Source organism: Cyclopterus lumpus, chromosome 5 (genome assembly GCF_009769545.1).
Source record: "Cyclopterus lumpus isolate fCycLum1 chromosome 5, fCycLum1.pri, whole genome shotgun sequence".
NCBI classification, from domain to species: Eukaryota; Metazoa; Chordata; class Actinopteri; order Perciformes; family Cyclopteridae; genus Cyclopterus; species Cyclopterus lumpus.
Window position 1 is genome coordinate 1,392,501 of NC_046970.1, and position 22,862 is coordinate 1,415,362.

The 22,862-nt window shown below is 44.6% G+C and overlaps 2 protein-coding genes across 3 annotated transcripts in view; both read right to left on the reverse strand.

Moving 5' to 3' along the window:
- The window catches only part of plekha6 (pleckstrin homology domain containing, family A member 6), a 55,283-nt gene extending 53,096 nt beyond the window's left edge, over positions 1-2,187 (reverse strand). Inside the window, exon 1 of the mRNA XM_034532678.1 lies at positions 2,117-2,187. The gene's annotated coding sequence lies outside the window, so the exon portion shown is untranslated. The remainder of the gene's footprint in view (positions 1-2,116) is intronic.
- A 17,050-nt stretch (positions 2,188-19,237) lies between these two features.
- LOC117730710 (tripartite motif-containing protein 16-like) lies at positions 19,238-22,290 on the reverse strand. Of its 2 annotated transcripts, XM_034532640.1 has the most exons (2): positions 22,108-22,290; positions 19,238-21,393 (listed from the first exon to the last, which is right to left on the reverse strand). In XM_034532640.1, the coding sequence occupies exons 1-2, from the start codon at positions 22,129-22,131 to the stop codon at positions 19,744-19,746; spliced, it is 1,674 nt and encodes a 557-aa protein (XP_034388531.1). In that variant the 5' UTR covers positions 22,132-22,290; the 3' UTR covers positions 19,238-19,743. The 2 variants fall into 2 exon arrangements, with proteins under 2 accessions (XP_034388531.1, XP_034388530.1); XM_034532639.1 differs by lacking the exon at positions 22,108-22,290 and having other exon boundaries at positions 19,238-21,560.
- Between the last annotated feature and the right edge of the window lie 572 nt (positions 22,291-22,862).

Below are 22,862 nucleotides of genomic sequence, written 5' to 3' on the forward strand. Positions count from 1 at the left end.
GTGCCGACTGACAACTTTCCCACCAAATTAAATGAAGACTGTGGAACAACCATTGTAGCTGCGTTTGGGAATCATTTATTTTAAACTTTGTTTTAGATGACAAACAAAACTAAAATGTTGTAAAAAGTGATAATAAAGTAGCGGAAAGAGAACAATAGTCTGTTAAAAAAAGGGAACAAACTCAAACTATCCATGTAAGTAAAGCAGCTTGTGTAGTGCCGTCATCTTCTTATCCGTACAGTGTATTGTTGAGTTTAATCATCGGCTTTTAAGTCGTTGTATTTGCTGCTAAATGGATGCTAGCTAGCAAGCTAATGTCTGAAGTTTGAACATAACTGTCACTCACATTGGTCCAGAGACCAACACCAGGCTTCTGCTTCAATTACAACCAAGTCATTTAAGATTTATTCATGCCTGTTTATGCTGAGTAAAAATAAGACATGCTAGCAAAGTTAGCATCAAACAATAATATAAAAGTTAAACTTATTGCAGATAGCTAGTTTGTTAAATGTCACCCTGCTGTTGGTGCTCAAACTAGTTCAATCAAATCCATCAAGTCCATTTTTATGTTTACGTTTTTCTACAAGCACTCATATGTATGCAGCGAATGTAAACAAACGGAGGATGGCCTTGAAATGACCAGGAAGAGGAACGCTTGTCACCTGGCGTTAGCTTCTGCTTCATTTCAGCTTCACTCAACGCACGTTTCGCCCCTTCAAGATGACCTTTTCAAATCATTGAATGGATCATGTTCAACCGTAAATGAGGAAAACACATTTCATGTGTTCCTCAGCAGATTGAGTTTAGTGTGGAGCTCCAGTCCCAAAGTCCACCTCCTCAGAGCTCCTCAGAGCTCCTCAGAGCTCCTCAGAGCTCCTCAGGATGAGGGCTGAGGGGGAACGCTCTGGAAAACACTTCGAGTGGACCTGGAGTTCCTTTTTTAACTGTTTCCAGGGTAAAGAATAAATGTTCATGCTTCATTGTAATTCCTTTGCTTGGTCAAATAATTCACAATCCGATGCTCGGTCCTATGTGAGTGTTCAGGATACAACATGACATCCTAATCCCACTGTTTGATTGACAGCTGATGTGGAACACAATTAAAAAACAAGAAAACACCAGCAAGGAATAGTTCTGACCAACAACACACAGGACCACCACGACAGCACTGCACCACTGGAGAACACACACACACACACACACACCACACACACACACCACACCACACACACACACACACCACACACACACACACACACACACCACACACACACACACACACACACCACACACACACACACACACACACACACACCACACACACACACACACACACACACCACACACACACACACACACACACACCACACACACACACACACACACACACACCACACACACACCACACACACACACACACACCACACACACACACACACACACACACCACACACACACACACACACACACACCACACACACACACACACACACACACACACACACACACACACACACCACACACACACACACACACACACACCACACACACACACACCACACACACACACACACACACACACCACACACACACACACACACACACACACCACACACACACCACACACACACACACACACCACACACACACACACACACACACCACACACACACACACACACACACACCACACACACACACCACACACACACACACACACACACACCACACACACACACACACACACACACACCACACACACACACACACACACACACACACACCACAGACACACCACACACACACACACACACCACACACACACACACACACACACACCACACACACACACACACACACACCACACACACACACACACACACACACACACACACACACACACCACATACACACACTTACCGACACGCGGTACTCTACCATCAGTGTACACAAAGGTCTCAACCATACATACACACACACCACACACACACTTACCGACACGCGGTACTCTACCATCAGTGTATGGTCTCAACCATACATACACACACACCACACACACACTTACCGACACGCGGTACTCTACCATCAGTGTACACAAAGGTCTCAACCATACATACACAGCAGGGCTTATGGGTTCCCTGCGTTTCCTGCTGGCACTGCATTGCAGACATCTCTGACCTCCAAGCTGCTGTCTGTCCACTCCTCCACCAACCTCCCCTCCTCCTCCTCTTCTTCCTCCTCTTCCTCCAGCCCTGTGTGTCACTTCCTCCCTTCTCCCACCACCTACCCGACTCTCCTGTCCACACGGAACTTCAACATCCTCCCCTGAATCAGTCATGTAGCAACCGTGCAGGAGACGGACGGAGAGATGAATAGAGAGGTGGAGAGCCGCTGGACAGATGGAGGACAAAAGGTAGAAATACACCGCTGTCCTCTTCTCTCTCCTTCAGACTGCAAGCCTCTCTCTCTGCTTGTTCCCCCACCTGTCTCACCCTCCCTCTCCTCTCTCTTTATCCCCTCCTCTCTTTCCCTCTCACACACACAGACACACACACACACACACACACACGCTGCCTTCTGGCTGAGAAGTGCAACACTCAGCGTATTCTCTTCCCTCAGTCTTGATATGTGCTCTATCTCTATCATCACCTCTCTCTTTTTATTGTGTCTGTGTACCAGGATCTCAGTCAGAGCTCAGAAGGATATATGATGCCTATATAAAGTCCATATGATGCCTATATGATGTCTATATAATGTCCATATGATGCCTATATGATGTCTATATGATGCCTATATGATGTCTATATAATGTCCATATGATGCCTATATGATGTCTATATAATGTCCATATGATGCCTATATGATGTATATATGATGCCTATATAAAGTCCATATGATGCCTATATGATGTCCATATGATGCCCATATGATGTCTATATGATGTCTATATAATGTCCATATGATGCCCATATGATGTCTATATGATGTCTATATAATGTCCATATGATGCCTATATGATGTATATATGATGCCTATATAAAGTCCATATGATGCCTATATGATGTCTATATGATGCCTATATGATGTATATATGATGCCTATATAAAGTCCATATGATGCCTATATGATGTCTATATGATGCCTATATGTATATATGATGCCTATATAATGTCCATATGATGCCCATATGATGTCTATATGATGTCTATATAATGTCCATATGATGCCTATATGATGCCTATATAAAGTCCATATGATGCCTATATGATGTCTATATGATGCCTGTATGATGTATATATGATGCCTATATAATGTCCATATGATGTCTATATGATGTCTATATAATGTCCATATGATGCCTATATGATGCCTATATAATGTCCATATGATGCCTATATAATGTCCATATGATGCCCATATGATGTCTATATGATGCCTATATAAAGTCCATATGATGTCTATATGATGCCTATATAATGTCCATATGACGCCTATATGATGTCCATATGATGCCTATATGATGTCTATATGATGCCTATATGATGTCTATATAATGTCCATATGATGCCTATATGATGTCTATATAATGTCCATATGATGCCTATATATATGATGCCTATATAAAGTCCATATGATGCCTATATGATGTCTATATGATGCCTATATGATGTATATATGATGCCTATATAAAGTCCATATGATGCCTATATGATGTCTATATGATGTCCATATAATGCCTATATGATGCCTATATTATGCCTATATGATGTCCATATAATGCCTATATGATGCCTATATAATGCCTATATGATGCCTATATAATGTCTATATAATGCCTATATGATGCCTATATAATGCCTATATAATGTCCATAAGATGCCTATATGATGTCTATATGATTCCCATATGATGTCTATATGATACCCATATGATGTCTATATAATGTCCATAAGATGCCTATATGATGTCAATATGATACCCATATGATGTCAATATGATACCCATAATATGTCAATATGATACCCATATGATCCATTCGACACCATTGATCATGACATCCTATTACAGAGACTGGATCAGTCGATTGGCATTTCAGGTACCGCACTAAGTTGGTTTAAATCATATTTATCAGATCGATCTCAATTTGTATTTGTAAACGATGAAGCCTCAATGACCACCAACGTTAATCACGGAGTTCCACAAGGTTCTGTGCTTGGACCAATTTTATTTACCTTATATATGCTTCCTTTGGGCAACATTATCAGGAAACACTCCATAAACTTTCATTGCTATGCAGACGATACTCAATTATATCTATGGATCAAACCAGAGGAGACCAACCAGCTCGCTAAAATTCAAGAATGTCTTAAAGACATAAAAACATGGATGACCTGCAACTTCCAGTTATCAAGCTCCTCTTTTATGGAACCAGCTTCCACTTTCAGTCCTGGAGGCAGACACAGTCACCTCATTCAAGAATAGACTTAAGACTTTCCTCTTTAATAGTGCTTATAGTTAGGGCTGAATCAGGTTTGCCCTGGTCCAGCCCCTTGATATGCTGCTATAGGCTTATAGGCTGCTGGGGGATGTTTTAGGATACTTCAATTGAATTTGAAGCGAATGTAAATAATTCACAAAGAACACAATCTTTGTTTACATATATATATATACACATACATATACACATATATACATATATAAATATATATATATATACACATATATACATATATAAATATATATATATATATATACACATACATACATATATATACGTGTATATATATACACATACATATATATACGAGTATATATATACATATACGTATGTATAAATATATATACAGTATATACATATATATATATAATATATATATATATGTATGTATATATACATACATATATACATACATATATATATATACGTATATATTTATACAGATATATATAGTTATATATATATATATATCCGTATATATATACATACTGCAGGAGCTACAGTCACTGTGTTGTCATTCTCCACACCTTGCAGTCACATGACCTGATGGGCTTCTCCAGCCCTGGCAGCTACAAAGAGCCTCTCATAAATCACCTGCTGGCCGTATAACTTCATAGCAGCAGACGTCTGGCCTAGTTGGCATCAACAAGCAACTTCTACTTTAACAAAGTGAGAGGAAGCCTGAGCCATACTGTCCCCTGGTGGACAGAGCAGGCACTCAGCCCTGTAGAGAATTATCATAGTAATAATAACTTTATTTTAATAGCACGCACTCCAGAGTGCTTTGACAGACAAAGCATGGACAGAAGATCCTCCTCTGTTGCTCTCCTGAAGGGTTCCTCCCTTTTTTCCCCTGAAAGGGTTTTTTCTCTTTTTTTGGGAGTGTTTCCTGATCCGATGTGAGGTCAAAGGTCAGGGATGTCGTATGTGTACAGACTGTAAAGCCCTCTGAGGGGAGATTGTGATTTGTGATTTTGGGCTATACAAAATGAACTGAATTGAACTATTCCAGAATATTCCTCTCTATCTGTATTATACTTAATGAAGATAACTCTACTGAATATCACTAAGTCTTCAATCAGGGGATCGGCGGTTCGATCCCCGGCTCCGCTAACCATGTCGATGTGTCCTTGAGCAACACCCTTAACCCCAAATGTCTCCCGTAGCGTCTATGAATGTGTGTGAACCTTAGTCAGTCCCGATGGGCAGGTGGCAACTTAGCCCCTCCCATCCGGGTATACATGGGTGTGGATGGGTGAGTGAGGACATGGCACAGACACACATGCGTCTGCACATACACACTGAAGTGTGTCTCCCTCTAAAGACCCGGAATACAAAGAGAGCAGGAACTGACCCGTCCATCTTTGCCGTCACAGCTTCAAACAAAGAGCATGTGCAGCAGTGCTTACCTTCTCTCACCTTCTTCTCTTCTTGCCGTCTCCGCTCCAGTCTTCCAGTCGGTTACAACCGGTTTGGGCTTGGCTGGATCGGGCCCATCTGCAGAATGCTCACAGGTCTGGAGAGAGTCCAAGAGAGAGAGAAAGTTCATTTAAAAAAGATTAATTCTGCATGTGGGCAGGGAATTGAAACGTCCAGTGACAATGTCGTGTGCGTACAGATTGTACACACATTTGTAATTTGTGATTCTGGGCTGTACAAAATAAACTGAATTGAATTTGAAGCGACAATTCACAAAAAACAAAATGATGTATTAGCTTTAGTTGAACAACCTAAAGTATTCTTCCACTTCATTTGGAAGCACTCGAAGAAGTGAGACGGTCTGAGGGAGGAACTGACAGCCTGGTTAAACCTGAGAGGAAGCTTATCCTGAAACGTGAGACGCGCTTCCATTGTTTCCATTGTTTCCATTGTTTCCATTGTTTCCATTGCCTTCGTACTCGTTACTACCAGTAACCACGGGAACAACTTCAAACCTGATTTATGAAGCAGAACATCCCCAAATAAATGACACGCCACACAATTACACTTAATTCAATAAATAAATGAATATGCCAACTCCAACAGAGTCTGTCGTTAGTGCCTGCAGGTCACTCTGATTGTGACTCTAGTGGACCAGAGACAGTAAACACGTCATCCTCCCCCTCGTCACACCTTGTCTCACTCACATGTCCACACACACCAGAATGCATTAGAAGATAACAGCAATAGACACACTGTGAAGTCAGTGTTGAACAATTCGGGAACTAATTGTGTTCATACTTGCTGTTTACTTTTTATTACGTTTGTCATATTACATACTTTTTGTATACGTTACATACTGTACGTTGGTAACGTGAGTCATTAGTGTTGTTGTCATGAGTGTTGTTGTCATTAGTGTTGTTGTCATTAGTGTTGTTGTCATTAGTGTTGTTGGTAACATGAGTCATTAGTGTTGTTGGTAACGTGAGTCATTAGTGTTGTTGTCATTAGTGTTGTTGTCATTAGTGTTGTTGGTAACGTGAGTCATTAGTGTTGTTGTCATTAGTGTTGTTGGTAACGTGAGTCATTAGTGTTGTTGTCATTAGTGTTGTTGTTGTCATTAGTGTCGTTGTTGTCATTAGTGTTGTTGTTGTCATTAGTGTTGTTGTTGTCATTAGTGTCGTTGTTGTCATTAGTGTCGTTGTTGTCATTAGTGTTGTTGTTGTCATTAGTGTTGTTGTTGTCATTAGTGTCGTTGTTGTCATTAGTGTTGTTGTTGTCATTAGTGTCATTGTTGTCATTAGTGTTGTTGTTGTTGTCATTAGTGTTGTTGGTAACGTGAGTCATTGGTAACGTGAGTCATTAGTGTTGTTGTCATTAGTGTTGTTGTCATTAGTGTTGTTGGTAACGTGAGTCATTAGTGTTGTTGTCATTAGTGTTGTTGTTGTCATTAGTGTCGTTGTTGTCATTAGTGTCGTTGTTGTCATTAGTGTTGTTGTTGTCATTAGTGTTGTTGTTGTCATTAGTGTTGTTGTCATTAGTGTTGTTGTTGTCATTAGTGTTGTTGTTGTCATTAGTGTTGTTGGTAACGTGAGTCATTGGTAACGTGAGTCATTAGTGTTGTTGGTAACGTGAGTCATTAGTGTTGTTGTCATTAGTGTTGTTGGTAACGTGAGTCATTAGTGTTGTTGTCATTAGTGTTGTTGGTAACGTGAGTCATTGGTAACGTGAGTCATTAGTGTTGTTGTCATTATTGTTGTTGTTGTCATTAGTGTTGTTGGTAACGTGAGTCATTGGTAACGTGAGTCATTAGTGTTGTTGTCATTATTGTTGTTGTTGTTGTTGTCATTAGTGTTGTTGGTAAAGTGAGTCATTGGTAAAGTGAGTCATTAGTGTTGTTGTTGTTGTCATTAGTGTTGTTGGTAACGTGAGTCATTGGTAACGTGAGTCATTAGTGTTGTTGTTGTCATTAGTGTTGTTGGTAACGTGAGTCATTAGTGTTGTTGTCATTAGTGTTGTTGGTAACGTGAGTCATTGGTAACGTGAGTCATTGGTAACGTGAGTCATTAGTGTTGTTGTCATTATTGTTGTTGTTGTTGTTGTCATTAGTGTTGTTGGTAAAGTGAGTCATTGGTAAAGTGAGTCATTAGTGTTGTTGTTGTTGTCATTAGTGTTGTTGGTAACGTGAGTCATTGGTAACGTGAGTCATTAGTGTTGTTGTTGTCATTAGTGTTGTTGGTAACGTGAGTCATTAGTGTTGTTGTCATTAGTGTTGTTGGTAACGTGAGTCATTGGTAACGTGAGTCATTAGTGTTGTTGTCATTAGTGTTGTTGGTAACGTGAGTCATTGGTAACGTGAGTCATTGGTAACGTGAGTCATTAGTGTTGTTGTCATTATTGTTGTTGTTGTTGTTGTCATTAGTGTTGTTGGTAAAGTGAGTCATTGGTAAAGTGAGTCATTAGTGTTGTTGTTGTTGTCATTAGTGTTGTTGGTAACGTGAGTCATTGGTAACGTGAGTCATTAGTGTTGTTGTTGTCATTAGTGTTGTTGGTAACGTGAGTCATTAGTGTTGTTGTCATTAGTGTTGTTGGTAACGTTAGTCATTGGTAACGTGAGTCATTAGTATTGTTGTCATTATTGTTGTTGTTGTTGTTGTCATTAGTGTTGTTGGTAAAGTGAGTCATTGGTAACGTGAGTCATTAGTGTTGTTGGTAACGTGAGTCATTAGTGTTGTTGTCATTAGTGTTGTTGGTAACGTGAGTCATTAGTGTTGTTGTCATTAGTGTTGTTGGTAACGTGAGTCATTGGTAACGTGAGTCATTAGTGTTGTTGTCATTATTGTTGTTGTTGTTGTTGTCATTAGTGTTGTTGGTAAAGTGAGTCATTGGTAAAGTGAGTCATTAGTGTTGTTGTTGTTGTCATTGGTGTTGTTGGTAGCGTGAGTCATTAGTGTTGCTGTCATTAGTGTTGTTGTTGTTGTTGTCTTTAGTGTTGTTGTCTTTAGTGTTGTTGTCATTAGTGTTGTTGTCTTTAGTGTTGAAGATGGAGCAGCATACTGTCTGTGAGTCTCTGAGTCTGTGAGTCTGTGAGTCTGTGAGTCTCTGAGTCTCTGAGTCTCTGAGTCTCTGAGTCTCTGAATCTCTGAGTCTCTGGCAGATGTCCTGGCGTACATCAGGGATGGATTTATAGCCGCTGCAGTGGATTAGACCTCCCCCATCTGATCTGACTGAAGGATGGTTATATAATCACGGCTGGGGGGGGTCTGTAGACTGTCTGACAAGGCAAACAAGCACATGAAAAAGGCTCCACTGTCTTCACTGTGCTGTGACACAAAAATACACACACACACACGCACGCACGCACGCACACACACACACACACACACACACACACACACACACACACACACACACACAGAGTAGCCTTGTTCGTCCTAGTTGCTGCTTCTGATTAATTCCAGAATCTACACATCTCACTGAAGTGCAGTATGATTCTAACAAGCTGCATAACCCTGAAAATGAATACTAAAAATAATCCAAATGGTCCTGTCTCCTTGCCCCTGCTTCCTGCATCCAGCCTCTGGCCTGGACCTGGCCTCCTTCCCAATGGCCCTGCCTCCTGCCTCTGTGGCCCTGCCTCCTGCCTCTGTGGCCCTGTGGCCCTGCCTCTGGCCTCTGTGGCCCTGCCTCCTGCCTCTGTGGCCCTGACTCCTGCTTCTGTGGCCCTGCCTCATGCCTCTGTGGCCCTGCCTCTGGTCTCTGTGGCCCTGCCTCCTGAGCCCTGCCTCCTGCCTCTGTGGCCCTGCCTCATGCCTCTGTGGCCCTGCCTCCTGCCTCTGTGGCCCTGCCTCCTGAGCCCTGCCTCCTGCCTCTGTGGCCCTGCCTCCTGAGCCCTGCCTCCTGCCTCTGTGGCCCTGACTCCTGCCTCTGTGGCCCTGCCTCTGGCCTCTGTGGCCCTGCCTCCTGAGCCCTGCCTCCTGCCTCTGTGGCCCTGCCTCCTGCCTCTGTGGCCCTGCCTCCTGCCTCTGTGGCCCTGACTCCTGCCTCTGTGGCCCTGCCTCCTGCCTCTGTGGCCCTGCCTCCTGCCTCTGTGGCCCTGCCTCTGGCCTCTGTGGCCCTGACTCCTGAGCCCTGCCTCCTGCCTCTGTGGCCCTGCCTCCTGCCTCTGTGGCCCTGACTCCTGCCTATGTGGCCCTGCCTCTGGCCTCTGTGGCCCTGACTCCTGCCATAGCTCTGCTGATGCTGATGCGCCTGTCAAAGGTCAGGGATGTTGTATGTGTACAGATTGTAAAGCCGTCTGAGGGGAGGTTGTAATTTGTGATTTTGGGCAATACAAACTAAACTGAATTGAATTCAGTAGTTTGTCCTTTATGGAGTGAAGAGTGGTGATGGACATTGGGTGCTAGATGGAGATTGCATTCATTATCTTTCACCAACTTTAAGTAGACAGTCTTTATGTGCAAATACTGAAGACATAATTAATGACCACTCAGTGGCATTGCCCCCCCCCCCCCCCCCCCCCCCCCCCCCCCCCCCCCCTCCCCCGTCTCCTCAGGGACTTGCTAATGGTCTTTGTCTCTTTGTGTGATTCCTCTCAGTGGCCATAATGGCCGCCTGTCACAGCTGAACTCCTCCTGCACTCACATCTGTTAGGCACACAATCGTGTTTGTCTTCACACTGTCTTTCATAATCCTCAAGGAAAATAACTGAATATTATATGTATACAGTATTCATTGTAGTATTTTAGTGTTAGAGTGTGGTTGATTCATGAATATAGATATAAAGTCAAGGCTATATACCATAACTGGATGGATAGTGTACAGGGAAACACCATGCCGATCCTTTTACGTCGCATAAACACAAGAATCCAGATGTACTGTACGTATTCATCTGATACATTATGCATGGATCTAATGTATTAAAAAGGTATACGAATGCATTATATATATTAGCTTTAAGGGAGGTGTTGGCATTAGGTACCTGTGCATGTAGGAGAGGTAAGGGTTTTTTCACATAGACACCAACAGCACAATTCAACACTTTAATTTGTGCTCACATTCATGCCAGTGAAAAAAAAATGTATGTTGTCATCCTTACAACTAGTTAGTTTCAACTGCTCTAGGAATAGTAGCCTAATATATATTGGTAGAGCGGGTCCTCCTTCAATCAGAGGGTCTGCTAGTCCCTGACCCTTGATTCCACCACAGCTTGGGTCTAATCATGGGCAGCACTTGGCAGCTGAACTGCTCCATGCGTGGTCTTCGCTGATGCACTCATTGGTCCAACAATGCGTCCGCAGCACCGACAATATTCGGAAAATGCATCTGCGAAGATGAGCTGTCAGTTGGCAAATGGTCATTTCCTGAAGAGAATACATGGCAAACAGCACTCGTTTTTTATACCTAAGAAATATTTAAAAACTGTGATCTGTGTTCAGCTGAACGAGGGATGATCATACACGCTTTTATCTCTTCTCATATTGATTATTGTAATGGACTTTTCTCCTCACTCATTAACCGTTTGCAGGTGATCAACTAGGTGGAACTAGCTTCCACTTTCAGTCCTGGAGGCAGACACAGTCACCTCATTCAAGAATAGACTTAAGACTTTCCTCTTTAATAGTGCTTATAGTTAGGGCTGAATCAGGTTTACCCTGGTCCAGCCTCCTGGGCCCTGCCTCCTGGTCCAGCCTCCTGGGCCCTGCCTCCTAGGCCCTGCCTCCTGGTCCAGCCTCCTGGGCCCTGCCTCCTGGTCCAGCCTCCTGGGCCCTGCCTCCTGGTCCAGCCTCCTGGGCCCTGCCTCCTGCCAGGGCCCTGCTGATCTCCTTCTGTTTACATGGATCATGGTTATCTGGATCGTGGTCCATGCCTACTTACTACTCATTATTCATCATTTCTAATTTTTCTTTCAAAATAAACTGAATTGAATTAGTCACACCCAGCTCATCAGCTCTTTCTTTACACCTAACGTCCACATAGCCTTCTGTCCTTCTGTCCTTCTGTCCTTCTGTCCTTCTGCCTTCTGTCCTTCTGCCTTTTGTCCTTCTGTCCTTCTGTCCTTCTGTCCTTCTGTCCTTCTGCCTTCTGTCCTTCTGTCCTTCTGTCCTTCTGCCTTCTGTCCTTCTGTCCTTCTGTCCTTCTGTCCTTCTGTCCTTCTGCCTTCTGTCCTTCTGTCCTTCTGCCTTCTGTCCTTCTGTCCTTCTGCCTTCTGTCCTTCTGTCCTTCTGTCCTTCTGTCCTTCTGCCTTCTGTCCTTCTGTCCTTCTGCCTTCTGTCCTTCTGTCCTTCTGTCCTTCTGCCTTCTGTCCTTCTGTCCTTCTGCCTTTTGTCCTTCTGTCCTTCTGCCTTCTGCCTTCTGCCTTTTGTCCTTCTGTCCTTCTGTCCTTCTGCCTTTTGTCCTTCTGTCCTTCTGCCTTCTGCCTTCTGCCTTCTGTCCTTCTGCCTTCTGTCCTTCTGTCCTTCTGTCCTTCTGTCCTTCTGCCTTCTGTCCTTCTGTCCTTCTGCCTTCTGTCCTTCTGTCCTTCTGTCCTTCTGCCTTCTGTCCTTCTGTCCTTCTGCCTTTTGTCCTTCTGTCCTTCTGCCTTCTGCCTTCTGCCTTCTGTCCTTCTGTCCTTCTGTCCTTCTGCCTTTTGTCCTTCTGTCCTTCTGCCTTCTGCCTTCTGCCTTCTGTCCTTCTGCCTTCTGTCCTTCTGTCCTTCTGTCCTTCTGTCCTTCTGCCTTCTGTCCTTCTGTCCTTCTGCCTTCTGTCCTTCTGTCCTTCTGTCCTTCTGCCTTCTGTCCTTCTGTCCTTCTGTCCTTCTGCCTTTTGTCCTTCTGTCCTTCTGCCTTCTGTCCTTCTGTCCTTCTGTCCTTCTGCCTTCTGTCCTTCTGTCCTTCTGTCCTTCTGCCTTCTGTCCTTCTGTCCTTCTGTCCTTCTGTCCTTCTGCCTTCTGTCCTTCTGTCCTTCTGTCCTTCTGTCCTTCTGCCTTTTGTCCTTCGTCCTTCTGCCTTCTGTCCTTCTGTCCTTCTGTCCTTCTGTCCTTCTGTCCTTCTGCCTTTTGTCCTTCTGTCCTTCTGCCTTCTGTCCTTCTGTCCTTCTGTCCTTCTGCCTTCTGTCCTTCTGCTTTCTGTCCTTCTGTCCTTCTGTCCTTCTGTCTTCTGTCCTTCTGCCTTCTGTCCTTCTGTCCTTCTGTCCTTCTGCCTTCTGTCCTTCTGTCCTTCTGCCTTCTGTCCTTCTGTCCTTCTGCCTTCTGTCCTTCTGTCCTTCTGTCCTTCTGTCTTCTGTCCTTCTGCCTTCTGTCCTTCTGTCCTTCTGTCCTTCTGCCTTCTGTCCTTCTGTCCTTCTGCCTTCTGTCCTTCTGTCCTTCTGCCTTTTGTCCTTCTGTCCTTCTGCCTTTTGTCCTTCTGTCCTTCTGCCTTTAGTCCTTCAGTCCTTCTGTCCTTCTGCCTTCTGTCCTTCTGTCCTTCTGCCTTCTGCCTTCTGTCCTTCTGCCTTCTGTCCTTCTGTCCTTCTGCCTTCTGCCTTCTGTCCTTCTGTCCTTCTGTCCTTCTGCCTTCTGTCCTTCTGTCCTTCTGTCCTTCTGCCTTCTGTCCTTCTGTCCTTCTGTCCTTCTGTCCTTCTGCCTTCTGTCCTTCTGCCTTCTGTCCTTCTGTCCTTCTGTCCTTCCGCCTTCTGTCCTTCCGCCTTCTGTCCTTCTGCCTTCTGTCCTTCTGTCCTTCTGTCCTTCCGCCTTCTGTCCTTCCGCCTTCTGTCCTTCTGTCCTTCTGTCCTTCTGCCTTCTGTCCTTCTGTCCTTCTGCCTTCTGTCCTTCTGTCCTTCTGTCCTTCTGTCCTTCTGCCTTCTGTCCTTCTGTCCTTCTGCCTTCTGTCCTTCTGTCCTTCTGTCCTTCTGCCTTCTGTCCTTCTGCCTTCTGTCCTTCTGTCCTTCTGCCTTCTGTCCTTCTGTCCTTCTGCCTTCTGTCCTTCTGCCTTCTGTCCTTCTGTCCTTCTGTCCTTCTGCCTTTTGTCCTTCTGTCCTTCTGTCCTTCTGTCCTTCTGCCTTCTGTCCTTCTGTCCTTCTGTCCTTCTGTCCTTCTGTCCTTCTGCCTTCTGTCCTTCTGTCCTTCTGCCTTCTGTCCTTCTGTCCTTCTGTCCTTCTGTCCTTCTGCCTTCTGTCCTTCTGTCCTTCTGCCTTCTGTCCTTCTGTCCTTCTGTCCTTCTGTCCTTCTGTCCTTCTGCCTTCTGTCCTTCTGTCCTTCTGCCTTCTGTCCTTCTGTCCTTCTGTCCTTCTGCCTTCTGTCCTTCTGCCTTCTGTCCTTCTGTCCTTCTGCCTTCTGTCCTTCTGTCCTTCTGCCTTCTGTCCTTCTGCCTTCTGTCCTTCTGTCCTTCTGTCCTTCTGTCCTTCTGCCTTCTGTCCTTCTGTCCTTCTGCCTTCTGTCCTTCTGTCCTTCTGTCCTTCTGCCTTCTGTCCTTCTGCCTTCTGTCCTTCTGTCCTTCTGCCTTTTGTCCTTCTGTCCTTCTGTCCTTCTGTCCTTCTGCCTTCAGTCCTTCTGTCCTTCTGTCCTTCTGTCCTTCTGCCTTCTGTCCTTCTGTCCTTCTGTCCTTCTGCCTTTTGTCCTTCTGTCCTTCTGTCCTTCTGTCCTTCTGCCTTCTGTCCTTCTGTCCTTCTGTCCTTCTGCCTTCTGTCCTTCTGTCCTTCTGTCCTTCTGTCCTTCTGCCTTCTGTCCTTCTGCCTTCTGCCTTCTGTCCTTCTGTCCTTCTGTCCTTCTGTCCTTCTGCCTTCTGCCTTCTGTCCTTCTGTCCTTCTGTCCTTCTGTCCTTCTGTCCTTCTGCCTTCTGTCCTTCTGCCTTCTGTCCTTCTGTCCTTCTGTCCTTCTGCCTTCTGTCCTTCTGTCCTTCTGCCTTCTGTCCTTCTGCCTTCTGTCCTTCTGCCTTCTGCCTTCTGTCCTTCTGTCCTTCTGTCCTTCTGTCCTTCTGCCTTTTGTCCTTCTGTCCTTCTGTCCTTCTGTCCTTCTGCCTTCTGTCCTTCTGTCCTTCTGTCCTTCTGCCTTCTGTCCTTCTGTCCTTCTGTCCTTCTGTCCTTCTGCCTTCTGTCCTTTTGTCCTTCTGTCCTTCTGTCCTTCTGTCCTTCTGTCCTTCTGTCCTTCTGCCTTCTGTCCTTCTGTCCTTCTGTCCTTCTGTCCTTCTGCCTTCTGTCCTTTTGTCCTTCTGTCCTTCTGTCCTTCTGTCCTTCTGTCCTTCTGTCCTTCTGCCTTCTGTCCTTCTGTCCTTCTGTCCTTCTGTCCTTCTGCCTTCTGTCCTTCTGTCCTTCTGTCCTTCTGCCTTCTGTCCTTCTGTCCTTCTGTCCTTCTGTCCTTCTGTCCTTCTGTCCTTCTGTCCTTCTGCCTTCTGTCCTTCTTTTAAATGGTGGTAATGCAGCTATTCCTGAAGTATAATCTGAATACATGTTCCTCCGCTATCGGTGATCTACTTGCTTTGTTTGGTTGGCACTTGGATGTATTAGTAGCAACAGCAATAGTGACCTGTGTGTGTGTGTGTGTGTGTGTGTGTGTGTGTGTGTGTGTGTGTGTGTGTGTGCGCACTTGCATTTCAGCAAACACACACACACCAAGGCCAATGTGTGTGTGTTTAACAAAAGGTGACAGAGTGAGGTTGAAGGCATCAACGGCTTTTCTCCTGATCAGCTCTGCTGCGGATTGGCTGGGATTAGCCGATGGCCGCCATGTGGCGTTCAGCCCCGTCAAACGTTATGCCGACACACCCACAGAGAATCGCAGGCTACGTTCATCTGTGGACGCTTCTATACCGACGCTCAGCCAGAGTTATGTTTCTTTAACTCTGATCAACAAAGAAGCAGCCATGTGCACGCTGCAGCGCTCCTGTTGGCCAAGTGGCTGTACTGCGTCTGTCTGCTCGCCTTTGATTGGTCCTCGTCCAATGCAGATATATTGTAAATGGATAAATCGTTGGCCCATTTTCGGACAGTAGTACATTGAACCAAATGTCTTTTTTCTGAATGGATGGAAATGTCAGTCAATGCATTACTTTAGTCCGGATTGTGGTTGCCATGGGGACACCGAGCCGCTGCTGGTCCCCGGTGGCTGCCGAGCACCTCGTGTGTTTGCTGTGCTTGAGCTCATGATGGAGTCTCATCTGTCCGGATGCTAATACCGAGTAATGCAGACAGGAGGCTTCCAGCCCACATGCTAAAACCCAGAAACAAAACCAGGCTCACGGAAAATCCACTAGCAATACGTCAATTTCATCCAACATATTGTTAATCGTTCAACCAATAACTGATAAAGTGTTTGGCCATTCATTGTGAGAGCAGACTGAAGGGAGGGTGTAACTGTGAACACATGGATGTATTCCTGCTGTTGTTTATTTGAATGCACATCTAGTTCAGAGGAGATGCTCTGGTAACCTTGGAGAGCTCATTAAACCACACAGCAACCCAAACACACACCACGCATGTCACTTACCAGCCACGGGAACTAACGCCGCCATGTCCCAGCTGCCGTCTCTGCACATGTATTCCAACGTGTGTGTGTGTTGATGAGTGTGAGACACCCCATCAGCCCTCAAGTCAGAGCCATGCTAAATGTCTCTATCAGTTAACAATAGAGCCTCCAGGGAGGAGAGCTGAGCGAGCGGCTGGTTGGAGGAAGGGAGACTACCGAGCATGCCTGGCACAAAATCCCCGGGTATTATAGCATCACATGACCACCCATCCACTGGCGCTCGCAGAGCGAGGAGATGGAAGAGGCTGAGAGAGGACACGAGTCATTGGGTGGAGGGGGCGACGTCACAGGGCCACGACGGTGACGGACTCAGAAGAGGCCTGAGCCAATCAGACTTGAGGAGCCCCTCCCTGAGCAGAGACACTAAGGACGCAAACATGGAGAGACAAAAGAAGAGCCCGGAGAGACCCAGCCACACACGGGGAGAGGAGACCTGCACTGATTTACATAAATACTGGAAAAATAATATAAAGCATTCAAAAAAGAGGAAAATCTCACGAAGCTCCGAGCTCATATTTAAGTGTATTTTGAATTACTTGCACCAAAGATTCCGCGCACACTTGCCAAGTTGATAAAAGATGTTTTTCCATATCTTAAAATCCAGTTGCAGCTAAGAAGTTGTATATTCAGGTGAGGATTGGGGGGGGGGGGGGGGGGGGGGAGTAACCCTACACGTTACATCCCTCGACGTGTCGGCCATTGGCCTGATACAAACAAAGTAGGGTTGAAACTTTTCACTTATAATTTTATTATATGTTTTATTGATTTTCATAATTGCACATATTTTTCTATCAATACCACCCCAGTTAATCAATGAGTAGGAAACACCTCTCCACCACAAACTACATACAGAGTGATGACCTTCATGAAGGTTAACTTAACTAATAACCTGTGTTAGTGATGACCTTCATGAAGGTTAACTTAACTAATAACCTGTGTTAGTGATGACCTTCATGAAGGTTAACTTAACTAATAACCTGTGTTAGTGATGACCTTCATGAAGGTTAACTTAACTAATAACCTGTGTTAGTGATGACCTTCATGAAGGTTAACTTAACTAATAACCTGTGTTACAGAGTGATGACCTTCATGAAGGTTAACTTAACTAATAACCTGTGTTAGTGATGACCTTCATGAAGGTTAACTTAACTAATAACCTGTGTTAGTGATGACCTTCTTTAGTAAAGCTGTGTGGTAGCACGTTGCATGTGCTCCCTCTAGTGGCTACTTTAACAACGAGCACAAAGAGCCTTTTTGACTTAATATAAAACACACTAATTGATCACATTGATTATGGTTTGTGTATAAAACCTCCTGCTGGAGGATCATCAACATCACAGCACGGCACTCGGGTTCGGTTTGGGGGGGTCGTGGCCTCCTGGTGAAGGTCATATATATATATATATATGTATATGTGTATATATATATATATATGTATATGTGTATATATATATATATATATATATATATATATATATATGTATATGTGTATATATATATGTAAATCCCCTATACGTTACTTCACATATACGTTATTTTAACCACCACTAGTGCAGTAGTGGAAGTATTCAGAGCCTTTTGACTGCAGTAAAAGTACAAATACTACACTGTGAAAAAGAAACAGTAAAAGTCTTACTGAAGGAAAAGAATGTTGTGTACTTATCGTAAAGTTGTTGTACTATGTTGTTCTATTTTATCTGATGTTTCTGGTTTAATATTACTGCTTCAAAAGAGACTAAAGCCGTCAGACTAATGTAGTAAAAAGTACAACATGTACCTCTTAGATGTAGTACACTAAAAAGTACAACATGTACCTCTTAGATGTAGTACACTAAAAGGTACAACATGTACCTCTTAGATGTAGTACACTAAAAAGTACAACATGTACCTCTTAGATGTAGTACACTAAAAAGTACATGTACCCCCACTTTAGTAGTACTCTCGTCTCCCACTGTGAACGTAGTACTTTAGTAGTACTTTAGTAGTACTTTAGTAGTACGTAGTACTAGACGAATTCCACACACCACGGTCGACCTCTCAGCAGAGGGAGCGACTCCAAAGGGTTCTCCATGTCTGAGCAGGCTCAGATCCAGGAGTGTGAAGAGGTGAAAGCTGCTCAACTTGTAAATGCTTAGCAGTGCTCAGCTATGAAGACGGCACACAACACATTGAAGGGAAGAAGGAGAATCTAATTGAATCTGTTTGCAAGTCTCTCTCTTCAAGACTCATTCACGTGGTCTGTGTTCTCCTGCGTGACCTCAGGCCTTCACCATCACGGACCAGAACAGACTAGAACCATCTGAGGTATGTCCGCCCCTTAGCACCTTGTCCTTTCAATCTTAGTTGTAGCTGCTAGCACATATCTCATAGCTGCACTATTCAATGTTCATTATATTGACGATGTGTAATGTGAAAGAGATCATGTGGAGATACAGAGAATTGTCACACAGCGCTGCAATTCTAGCTTTTTAGCATTTTAGCTCTTTTTTTCCTCGACCCCCAAGTAACCAAACAAGACCAGTGTTTAGTGCTATTTGTGAATGACTCGACCACCAGGACACTGGACGCTGTCTTCAGATGATGGACTTTGGACTTTAAAACATGTTCTTCTGCTCTCAACATGAACTCTGGACTTTGTGGTGTTTCAGGAGGAAAACTGCCTCAGTTATTCTCTCATATTAGTTTCATATTTTATACATTAGCTTCGTATGAAACCCTGAAAATACGACAAGAACAAAGTACTTTGTTCATTCTTGAGTCAATAAACACTTTATTCATCATGTAAACCTGTTCAATGTGTTGGACCACAATCTCACTTATGTAAAAGAATAATGAAAGATGTGCTTATTGATTATGATACTTTATTTTATAACACAACATAGTGCATCATGTGTATGTTGATTCAGACAACAACAACAACAACAACAGTTAGTCTCTCAATCTAATGAACACAAGAACACTTTGCAGAAAGTTGTAAGAACTAAATATCTAGAATAAAGAATCTCTTCTTTCTCTTTAAGACCCATGCAGAGGAAGAGACATTAACAAATACATCGATAACAACATTCATCAAACATTTAGAGCTCACGGCATTTTACATGTTCCTGCAGATGAATATGAGTTCAGGTAAACAAAGATCATCATGAGCAGTGAGAGCCTCCATAAACACACAGAGGAAGGAGCGCCACCTACAGGAACTCATTTACACAGCAACGAGATGGACAAGCACCGCCCACAAGGTTTGATTGACAGGTGGAGAAAAGTCTGCTCTCAGCGACAATGAAGTAAACAAAATAAGTTTAAGAATTAAAACCCAGACTTTAACCGGCTGTCCCTTAAATCACTTCTGTCTATTTGAGTTTACAGAACTCAGCAGTGTCTCCATGATAATAAAACCCAAGTCCAGCATAGAGAGGCTGAGTGAATGTGGTCTGGACTCTGTGGAGGAGAGTCATGGTTCCAGAGACGCTGTAGAAGGACAGAATACCTGCTCTGTGATCCAGGTACACTCCTAGTCTGGAGGACCGAGGACCAGAGACGGGGGTTTGGACTTTGTTGTACCTAAAGTCATAACTGTTATTGGAACAACATAAAGCCCAAGATTTGTTATTGGATCCAAACTCACATTCATTCCCTGTTCTGATGATGTTCTTGTATGAAACTGCTACTTCAACTCCTCCTCCTCTCCTCTCCACCTCCCAGTAACAACGTCCAGTCAGACTCTCTCTACTCAGGACCTGAGGAAACCATTCACTGAACCTGTCTGGGTGACTAGAATAAGACTGATGTTCATTCATAACAGTTCCTTTTCTGTTCCCATCAGATAATAACAGCAGTGTGTGTGCTGTGTTTGGATCCAGAGTGAGTTCACATGAACATCTTAAGAATCCATCTCTGGTCGTGGGCTCTGGTGCAGACAGTAAAACATCCACTTCAGTCCCCGTCAGTGAGACGTTTATCCACTTGTCTCTCAGGACGTCCTGTAGTTCATCTCTGAGTCCTGAAACAGCCGCCGTCACGTCCTCAAAGTACCTCAGAGGACGGATGTTGATGCTGGATGAGTCTGTAGACCCACTGAGTGGTGACAGTGAGGGGTAGTGGTGGAGAAGCTGGTGGAGATCCTCTGTGTGTGAGAGCAGCTTCAGCTCAGCGTCGTTCCTCTTCAGCTCAGTGATCTCCTGCTCCAGCTTCTCCTGAAGCTCTTTGACTCGACTCACTTCAGTTCTCTGCTGGGATCTGACCTGCTGCTTCACATCAGAGCTTCTTTTCTTCATGAGACGGATCAGCTCAGTGAAGATCTTCTCACTGTCCTTCACTGTTTTATCAGCAGAGAGGTTGATGGCCTCCACCTCCTGATGGAGCAGCTTCAGGTCTTTCTCTCTGTCCTGGATTCTCTGCTGGATGTTTAGTCGACTCCCCTCCAGCTCTCTCTGCCTCTCGGTCCTTTCTGCTGCAGCTGAGACGGTGTCGTGGCCTTTATGTTCATCCAGAGAGCAGAGGTAGCAGATACACTGCTGATCAGTACGGCAGAAGATCTTCATCACCTCATCGTGACGAGAGCAGATGTTCTCCTGGAGCTGGTTGGAGGGGTCCACCAGCTGGTGTTTCTTTAATTGAGGTACATCATAATGATGCTGGAGGTGTTTCTCACAGTAAGAAACCAGACACACCAGACAGGACTTGAAGGCCTTCAGTCTCCTCCCAGTGCAGACATCACAGGCCACATCTTCAGGTCCAGCATAGCAGTGATCAGCAGGAGCAGCTTGGAGTCCAGTCTTCTTCAGCTGCTCCACTACAACTGCCAACATGGTGCTCTTCAGCAGGACAGGCCTCGGTGTGAAGGTCTGCCTACACTGAGGGCAGCTGAGGAGCTTCTTCCCGTCCTCTTCATCCCAGTGGTCTTTAATACAGTTCATGCAGTAGCTGTGTCCACAGGGAATAGTCACCGGATCCTTCAGGAGATCCAGACAGATGGAACAAGAGAAGGTCTCCCGGTCCAGCTGATCTCCTTTGGGCTCCATTTCACCTCTCGGTAACAACGAGTGTCTGAGTTTCACTTCCTCAGAAGAGACTCTGACTTCAGGTCTGAACAACATGTGACGGTTCAGTGAACGGGGCGTGTCAGCTCTACTGCTCCGCCTCCATGTTGGTTACACCAATCTTTAGAGCTGTAGGTCTGAAGGGGAGGGGCCAGGAAGGATGTGGACACAGTGCAGCTGTCTGTGATTGACAGCAGGAGGAAGAGGGAGGGGCTTATCAAGCTGATCTTCATTCCAGGAAGAGGAGCGGCGCTGTGAAAGTGAACTTTGTTCCCTCATTTACAGACAGAGACTCTGTTGAAACCTGCTGCATGTTTGAAATCATTTCAGTTTCTCAACTTCAACATATGTCTTGGCTCCTCAGGCGTTGATGATCGACCCATATTTCTCTACAACTCTTCCTCAAGTTCTGTTTCTCTAATTCTTAAATCAGTTATTCGTTGCAGCTCTGACTCCAGAAGCTCCTGAAGAACCCGACGAGCTGCTTCTGTAATTAACTGGTTGATAAACATTAATACATGTTTCTGTCAAATGGAGAAATTACATATATGTGGTAAGGCAGGCAACGGGCAGCCTGTGATTAGGACCCAGGCCAAGGGGCGGAGCTTCTAAAAAGGGGTGGGAAGCTCACCTGGGCCTTTCTTCCTGTAGTCAGACACACCTGAGAGAGCACACAGTCATAGAGCAGCCATCTTTCATGGGCCTTTTATTGTTGCTGTGAACCGGTAACTTTGATTTGGTTGAAGAGTTCTCCTAAATGACCTACACACGTTGTGACTTTATACTTTATGTTTTTATTGAACTCTACACTGACAGTTTAGCCCCACATGGTTTACTCTCTTGTTTGAGCACTTCTTTTGATTTATGTATTAAATGTATAATTTACTTCAATAATATATATATGTTCTGGTGGTGTGTGGTATATCACCGGGTCACACACACACACACACATATATATATATATATATATATATATATATATATATATATATGGCAGCAGTTCAGTTCTGATCACCACAGAGTGCCACGCACAGGAAACGGAGAGAGGTGGTAGACCTGTTTGTGTTATTGATTCCCCAGACATCTTTGATGATGACATTGACCTGTCAATCAAAGCAGGGCACGTGAGCAGGTGCAGAGCGCTGTGTCAGGGCGGGCCGACTGTGTACTTACTGCTGATGGCTTCCAGACGGGGAGAGAGGCGTACTGAGGAAGCTGGAGGAAGCTTTTGGCCAAAGAGTGCATGAACCAACAATCATCCTGTTTACTCGAGGGGACCTGAAGCAGCAACAAATGAGCCCGGCTGACTTCATGCGCTCCTCCACACCTCATCTCAAGGACATCACTGCAAAGTGTGTCCACATTGTGTCTTCTTTGAGAACAAGGCCTCACGTCCCCCTCAAGTGGAAAGGCTGATGCAGAGCGTTGAC

Coding starts and splice junctions, on each gene's coding strand:
- LOC117730710 (XM_034532639.1), bottom strand. CDS start 21,489: ATGTTGTTCAGACCTGAAGTCAGAGTCTCTTCTGAGGAAGTGAAACTC.